We start from the raw sequence: 8,872 nt of genomic DNA on the forward strand, positions 1-8,872 counted from the left end.
CAAGAAGGTGAAAGGTCAGAGGAGCTGAAGCAGGGCCGTGGCAAAATAACGGCACCCAGTGTCCATTATGGTTAAAAATTAATGCGTAAGCTAGGACTCTGAAGTTGTGGGATTTGGTTTCTCAACTGCCACCGGCCTGTGAAGGGACTCTTTCCACGGTCTCAGCAGAATGAGGCAGTCTTATTTCATTTTCTTTAAGAGCTTTTTTATTTCTTTCTTTTCCTCATTAGAGACACTGTAGCTGCCCACTTGGAATTACCACTCGTGACGCAGAGAGCTTCGACTGATGCAACTTTATTCTCTCCTCTTTAAACCACCGACAATATGGCACCGTGAAAACTATAAAGATGCACAAACAAATACCATTAAACATTCAAGTAGAAAGTGCAGAAATGTTCGCATTTTACTATAGAAAATTATTTTGATTAACCCAAATAGTGATATTGACATAAATCAATAGTTTTTAAACTATTTATGTTACAGCATTTAATAAAATGAATTAACAACAACCTTTCTGTGTCTTAAATACATAAACAATCGTTTGCAATCATTAACCAACCTCTTTCTGCTTCCAAGGGTGCTAATCATGCTGAATCAGCTAGCCAACCTCCTCCATGCGCATCTCTTAGCCAGTCTTTCCACACCACAAACAAATGACATGCATACACAATAAAAAACGAATTCAACCACATTGAGTAAACTTTCAAAGTTATAGCATGTGACAGATAAATAAAACACATAGTTTTGCATGAGTACCCTCAAAAACAAACGCTTTTACTCACTCTGAAGCAACGTGTTTGCGTCGCCTCACCGAGAACAGAACAGGAAGTCTGACACAATAAAAGAGGAAGTGCTAAGGTACTCTTCAAAATAAAAGTGCAAAGTAAAGTGGCTTTGCCGGCATTTACACTCCCACCAAATCCTGATACAATGAACGAACAAATTCACAAAGCAAGTGAGTTGTACAGGATTTCTTATACTAATAGATGGATGACTGAATTGAACTATTAGAGGTATACAGGTAAGTGTACTTTATGCATTGAGGTAGTGTATAAACATAACTATTATTGTCTTAACATATTTTGTTTTATTTAATTCTCAAGGAGTAGTACTAGTTTTTGGATTGGTCTCTCAATAATTGAAGGTTTAGAAGGGGCATCTTGCTTTCTTTGAGGCTTTCTCTCTCCAACTCGCACTTTAACTCGACGGACTAAGCCATCATGGTCTTGAAAGGTCTCCACAACTCGACCTAGTTGCCAATGGTTTCGTGGGAGATTGTCGTCCTTGATAACAACGATATCATTGACTTTGAGGTTACGCCGAGGTAAGTGCCATTTTTGCCTTGTTGATATGTTGAGCAGATACTCCCTTTTCCAGCGGCCCCAGAACTGTTCAATAAGGTATTGGACTCTTCTCCATCTTTTTGTAGCATACAAATCTTCTTTCATGAACACTCCGGGGGGTGGAAGAGCAACCTTTGTTTTCATCGTGATGAGATGATTCGGCGTTAAAGGTTCCAGTGCATGAGGATCGTTGATTCCGTCAACTGATAATGGGCGACTGTTGACAATAGCCATGGCTTCATATAGCAGCGTTCTGAGGGAGGCATCATCAAGCCGACCTGGGCACTTTGCGAAGGCTGCATTCAACACATTCCTAACCGTTCTTATTTGCCTTTCCCAGACACCTCCTGCATGGCTGGCAGAAGGGGCGTTGAAGACAAATTCGCACTGTTTTTCAGATAAGAAGGTCTCCAATTGCTTGGCGTCGCATTGCTTAAGTGCTTCCTTGAATTCGTTCCTGGCACCAACAAAGTTAGAACCTTGGTCACAGTGTAATTGTTGGACAGCTCCTCTAAGACTGATGAAGCATCTCAATGCATTGATGAAAGAGTCTGTTGACAAATCTTCAAGCATCTCAATATGGACAGCTCTTGAATACAGACACGTGAAAATCAGACCATATCTTTTGTGTTCTTTGCGTGCTGTCTTCACAATGAACGGGCCAAAGCAGTCCATGCCGCTAAATGTGAAGGGTGCTGAGGCTTCAAGACGTTCTTTAGGGAGTTCAGCCATTCGCTGGCTCTCTGTAGGTCGTCGAAGTTTCCTGCAAAGCACACAGGTGTGTATCATTTTGGCCACCAGCTTGCTCCCACCAATGACCCAGAATCCATTTGCTCTAAGCTCCATTTGTGTCTGGCTTCGACCTTGATGGCATGTCTTAGCATGGTAGTGGGACACAATGAGCTTGGTTATATGACTGTTGCTTGGTACGATGAGTGGATGCTTCACTTTGTGGCAAAGAGACGACCACTTTAATCTCCCACCAACGCGCAAGAGTCCATCAGACCAGATGGGGTCAAGACTGAAGAGAGAGCTTGAGTTTGGAAGGTCACCTTTGGCTTGAAACGTTTTTATTTCATGAGGGAAGGCGTGCTGCTGTACGATCTTTATCACTGCTTCAGCAGCCTTCTCACGCTCCTCGATCGTCACATGTTCAGTATGCTTTTGTTGAGATCTCAGTCTTTTGATTCTTGCAACCACCTTTATGAGTTTTGTCCAAGATGAAAACTGATTCAGACGATCGAGAATATCATTGAAGGTACTGACGTCAGTTGCGAGCACCTGAATTGTCTTGACTTCGGGATCACCAACAAGTAACTCAGCTGGAGTGCTAGGTGTTAGACGTAACTCACGTTCCCAGAGAAACTTTGGTCCTTGCAGCCAGTTTGTAGAGTGGATGTCTGAAACATGAAGCCCTCTGGATGCATGATCCGCTGGGTTTTCTGAGGTGTCCACATAATACCATTGATTGGGATTGCTGTTGTCTCTAATGAGTTGAACACGGTTTGCGACAAATATGTGGAACCTGCGAGCGTCATTGTTGATGTAACCAAGTACCACTTGGGAATCGGTCCAGAAGAACTCATCATCAATTTTCATGTCAAGCTCAGCCTTTAACAGGACGCTTACTTTTGCAGAAACCACCGCTGCTGCGAGTTCAAGCCTCGGGATACTTGTGACCTTTGAGGGTGCCACCCTTGCCTTTCCCATCACAAGGCTGCAATGAACCTCGTCTTTGTCATTTTTATATCTCAGGTAAGAACATGCACCATATCCTAAGCAGCTGGCGTCCGAAAAATGGTGTAGCTCTACTCTGACAATGTTTTGGAAGTCGTGTGGGTGGTAACATCTTGGAATTGAGACCTCCTTCAACTTGAAAAGACCATTTATCCATTTCTCCCACCGTGGCTTCACATCTTCTGGGAGTGGGTCGTCCCATCCAATGCCTCTGTGACAAAGCTCTTGTAGGATAAGTTTTCCACTTAGGCTGAATGGAGCGATAAATCCAAGTGGATCGTAGAGTGAGGCAATGACGGACAAACAACCACGGCGAGTCGAAGACTGATCTTTCAGGCTGATGTTAAAACTGAAGGTGTCGTCCTCTATCGACCACTGAATGCCAAGAGCGCGTTCTGAAGGGGATGGGTCAAACCCACGAGGTTCAATGGTTGCTGCTCTTTCAGAAGGGTCTAAATTGGAGAGAGCAGCTTCTTCATTTGAGTTGAATTTGTGAAGGCGCAGGCCTCCTTTTCTGCACAACTCTTGTGACTGAATGATCAGTTCTTTGGCTTCCTCAACTGATGAAACGCTGGCTAATCCATCATCAACGTAGAAGTTTTTCTCCACAAAGGCTGATGCTAGAGGATAGTCGGTTTGATGTTGTCGTGCAAGATGCTTTAAACCGAAATTGGCGCATCCTGGAGATGATGCAGCTCCAAACAGATGAACTGCCATTCTGTACTCCTGAGGTTCTTTCTCCAAATCACCTTCTTTCCACCAGAGGAATTTCAGATAGTTTCTGGATTCAGGGGTGACAGCGAATTGATAGAACATTCTTTCAATGTCACAGATTACGGCCACGGCTTCTTTCCGAAATCTGCAAAGCACTCCAACCAGAGGGTTGATAAGATCAGGTCCAGTTAATAGGGTATCATTCAGAGAGACACCATGGGATTTGGCCGAACAATCAAAAACAACTCTTAGTTTGTCCGGCTTCCTGGGGTGATAGATTCCATGATGTGGTAGGTACCACTCGGTCTGCCCCTGAGATGCTGTTGGAGCAGGCTCTGCATCACCCCTGTTGATGGTTTCTTCCATGAATGTTCGGTACTGATCGTAGTATTGTTTGTTGGCCTTTAGTTTTTTCTTGAGACACTGTAGACGTACCGTGGCTAACCTCTTGTTGTTTGGCAGGTTGGGTGGGCTGTTCCCTTTGAAAGGGAGAGGCATTTCGTAATGTCCGTCTTTCCTTTGTGTGATGTGATTACTGAGGAACTGTATGAAATGGACATCTTCTTGGGACACATATTTGTTCTCATAGGTTCTCTCAGCAAAATCTGATTCCAGGGCTTTTAGAACATCTGTCGCTGATGGAACAGGCAACTCTTTTACTGTGAGCCGATGCACAAAGCTTTGGTTTCCTTGTCTGTCTAGGTGGGGGTTTGATGAGCCAATTATACTCCATCCTAGTTCTGACCTTTGTGCGAAGGGTTCATGCTTGTCACCTATGATGACTTCAAGAGGAGCCAGCGCAGATGGACAGTCATATCCAATCAGGAGCCCTACATCACAATCTTGGAGAGGCGGCAACTTTTCCGCCAAGCTTCTGAGATGAGGCCACAGTAATGCTGTTTCCTTTGTTGGGATGTACGACTTGTCCACTGGGATAAAGTCGCGGCTATAAGCCTGTTGTAGTTGGATACAACTCTCAGAGTGGAGTCCTCTAACTTGTAAACCATGAACACTCTTACTCGAGATGACTGTGTCAATAGCCGTCATGGTACTGAGTTTCAGTTTTACTGGTTGGACATCCACATTCAGCTTATCAAGTATGTCCTCCAAGACAAATGTTGAGTCACTTTGTGTGTCTAGCAATGCATAGGTGAGTATTTCTCTCTGTGGTTCTTGTACAGAAGACACAAAGACTGGGACAATACTTGAGGTAGCCGAAACGCGTTGTGTTGATGTATGAGACATGACCTTGTGTGTTTCCTGGTTTACAGGTTCTTCCTTGGGAGTGGAGCTATTTGTTACTGCTTCTGCAGGGTTTCGCTTTCTGTTTTCGTGCAAGCAGGTTGGATGACGACGTTCACAAATGTTGCACGTGTGTCGCCTTTTGCAATGTTTGGTGATATGACCTTTTCTTAAACATCCAAAGCAGAGCCGGTTTTCATGGATGAATGCCCTTTTATCTTCAACACTCTTAGCTGTAAAGATGGGACACTTTGAGATTCCATGAGTTTCACTTTTACAAACAGAACAAGGTGATTTTGGTTTACTAATGTTTGTGTCTTGTTTCTCCTGAGCGGAACTCTTTGGTTGCATGTTTGTGTTGAAGACTTTGGCTCTCTTTGGGATTCGATCATCTACAGGTTTGAAATTCATCAACAGTGGAGAAGCTATCGGGTTGCAAGCTATCCGTGCTTCTCTACTCAGGAAGTCTGTGAAGCATGCAAGATTTGGATAGGTGCCACATTCGTCAAGTTCATCTACAACAATTCGACTCCACTTGCGCACGATCCATTCTGGCAGTTTTTTGAGCAATTTGTGATTTTCTTCACAATCGTTTAGGATAGCTAGTCCTTTGACGTGTGGGATTGCTTCAGAGCATCCTTTGAGGAAATCAGCAAACTCTCGTAGCGCTAGTGGGTCATTTGCACTGATTTTCGGCCATCTCATGAGTTTATCACGAAATGCTTTCTGTATAATGAATGGGTTCCCATATCTGTCCTCTAAGACCTTCCATGCTCCCTTGTATGCATTTTCTGAATCTTGGTAAAAGAAACCTTCTACCGCTTTGCGTGCTTCTCCTGCGAGATAATTTTTCAGATAAAACATCTTCTCGCTTGCTGGAAGGGGTTTTCGGTCAATCAGATTAATGAATGACATTTTCCAATCGGTGAACTGCAAAGGGTCCCCACTGAATGTGGCAGGCTCAGGAACTGGCAAGCGATTCATACTTAATGAGCTAGCGATTGCTTGTGCTAAGCTGACAGACTCCTGGGTCGTTGTCATTTCTGGAATTGCTTGGTGGGGTTGGAATGATGCGGCATTTAGATTCAGCTGAGGTTCAATTTGCCTTCTGTAGCAAGCAGAGCTAATTTTACTATCAATTTCCCCGTTGTGGTTCTCAAACCCTTCAAGGCTGTTGTACGCCTTCACGCGAGCTATTGCTATAGCAACTTCTTTGTCTGCTTGTAACTGCTGTAGTTTTGCTCTTTCTTGTTCCAACTGTTGTTGCATTTCCACCTCTTTTAGTTTAATTTCTGACAACATTTTTGCCTCTTTGAGTTTCCATTCACTTTCTAACTTGTGAAGATGTGCTTGCTGTGCTTGAATTTCTTCCATAGCCTTTGATTGCTCCAGCTTGGCAGCAAGCTCTGCTTCTGCATCTACTCTACTGTTGCGGGTACAGGATGAGCCAGAGTGACGGCTCAATTGCTCTGACAACTCTATAGAGCTTGCAGTTTCTGTCATGCTGTTGCCAAAAACAGACCCATATTCGTTCTTGCTTAACACTTCTCTTACTCTTTCTTTCTCAAGATGGTTATTATATTCCTCATGAACGGTCTTTAGACGGTCACTTATGAGGTTACATACCTCCTTTGTTAGCGTAACACAGGCGTCCATTTTGTTGACAATGTCAGGTGTGGTGTTACTGTTACGCAGGATAGGTTCATACTGTGAACTTACAGCGTCGTGCTTTGCTTCAATGTCTTGCTGCAGTTTATTGAGGTCTTCTGCTGAGCAGAGGGATTTTAGTTTTGTTCTAGTTTCCCTTGCTACGAGCTTCCAAGAGTCATAAGTCTTGTTGAATGATTTTTCACGCTTTCTGATATCGTGCTTTTGCATCTCTAGGCCTTTCTCTGTTAATTTTCTCTCACGTGAGCTAGATTTGCATGGTGCGTTCATAGGGTTGCCTGTTTCTTCTTCTGATGAGCTGGATTCGCATGGTGCGCTTGTGGGGTTGTCTGTTTGCTCTTCTGGTAGTGACATTTTGTTTCCGTAGCTGCCTTAAGTTGATTGTAGCTTTGATTGCCTTACTGCCTGACTATACTTTAAAGCTGTAGTTAATCTTTACCACAGAGTAACGCTGTGTCAAACATTTACTGATTATGGACATTCAAAAGGTATGTTTAGCGTAAGACAGCAACAACAAATGTTCATAAATTAGCTAATGAGCTTCACCTTTTAAACCTTTTCATAAACAGACATCCTGTGAATTATTATTCCACAAAAAACACATTTCGCTCACCAAGAAACATTAACCAGATTCAGGAATATTATGTGTTGGCAGTCCATGAATTAATTTGGCCTCGTAACATTATTTAAAGAGTTTCTAGTTATGCATTAAGCTTGTGCATGTGTGTAAGCAGTCCCGTGTTTCTTCTTGGTAGTCAATGTCTCTTTCAGTATCTGGAGTCTTGAGTTTTAGTATGCTGTTCTTTCTAACCTTGCGAGTGCAGTTTGTGGATGCGAGTGGAATCAGCTGGCTGGTAACAGGTTGGTAGCTGGATCTCTGATGAAATGGTGTCAGGTTCTCTGCAGGGATGGCAGGTCTCTTGCAGTCAGAGAGTTTTCACTGTAGCTGCCCACTTGGAATTACCACTCGTGACGCAGAGAGCTTCGACTGATGCAACTTTATTCTCTCCTCTTTAAACCACCGACAATATGGCACCGTGAAAACTATAAAGATGCACAAACAAATACCATTAAACATTCAAGTAGAAAGTGCAGAAATGTTCGCATTTTACTATAGAAAATTATTTTGATTAACCCAAATAGTGATATTGACATAAATCAATAGTTTTTAAACTATTTATGTTACAGCATTTAATAAAATGAATTAACAACAACCTTTCTGTGTCTTAAATACATAAACAATCGTTTGCAATCATTAACCAACCTCTTTCTGCTTCCAAGGGTGCTAATCATGCTGAATCAGCTAGCCAACCTCCTCCATGCGCATCTCTTAGCCAGTCTTTCCACACCACAAACAAATGACATGCATACACAATAAAAAACGAATTCAACCACATTGAGTAAACTTTCAAAGTTATAGCATGTGACAGATAAATAAAACACATAGTTTTGCATGAGTACCCTCAAAAACAAACGCTTTTACTCACTCTGAAGCAACGTGTTTGCGTCGCCTCACCGAGAACAGAACAGGAAGTCTGACACAATAAAAGAGGAAGTGCTAAGGTACTCTTCAAAATAAAAGTGCAAAGTAAAGTGGCTTTGCCGGCATTTACAGACACCAACAGCAAAAGAACAAAGGATATTTAATTAGATCAATGGAGTCTTCTGTTGATATAAACACAGATGTCATATTCTTGTTATTTTTGATGCTGTTTTATATAATTGCTAAAATCTGTATCAAAACAACTCAAAATTTTAATCACCCAATTCCACAACAGGTTTGATTAACATCAAGGACCCAGGACGCTTTGTGACAGTTTTACTACATCACATTCTTCTTCAAAATGCATTTATGGAAAAAGACTAATTTAAAATTGTTAATGAAACGTTTTGTAATCATGAGATGAGTTAGTTCAAGTTGTGATATCTAGATAATCATAATTAGGTATGTGGATATAACTGCATAAAAAACAGTCACTATGATCAAGAAATAAATGAATATACTTATTACACATGCCCTGGGGTTCTTGATCAAGTTATGTGGCTGCCTCTGGTTTGCGTGCTCTGACTTTTTTTTTTTTTCTAAACCCCGGTTGTCTGTTTTCTGTTTGATGTAATCAGAGGACCAGCTGTTTTAGATGTGGGAGCATTGGCCTATTTTCAGGTTT

General features: G+C 42.2%; 1 protein-coding gene across 1 annotated transcript; it reads right to left on the reverse strand.

The window, feature by feature from the left end:
- Positions 1-287: 287 nt before the first annotated feature.
- On the reverse strand, positions 288-6,136 carry LOC147300980 (uncharacterized). The gene is made up of 2 exons (XM_086284024.1): positions 560-6,136; positions 288-339 (listed from the first exon to the last, which is right to left on the reverse strand). The coding sequence occupies exon 1, from the start codon at positions 6,075-6,077 to the stop codon at positions 1,092-1,094; it is 4,986 nt and encodes a 1,661-aa protein (XP_086140150.1). The 5' UTR covers positions 6,078-6,136; the 3' UTR covers positions 288-339; positions 560-1,091.
- Between the last annotated feature and the right edge of the window lie 2,736 nt (positions 6,137-8,872).

Source organism: Aulonocara sp. 'chitande type north' Nkhata Bay, linkage group LG23 (assembly GCF_057382095.1).
Source record: "Aulonocara sp. 'chitande type north' Nkhata Bay isolate Kocher_YH1m ecotype deep benthic linkage group LG23, A_spYH_male_GT1.1, whole genome shotgun sequence".
Taxonomy (NCBI): domain Eukaryota; kingdom Metazoa; phylum Chordata; class Actinopteri; order Cichliformes; family Cichlidae; genus Aulonocara; species Aulonocara sp. 'chitande type north' Nkhata Bay.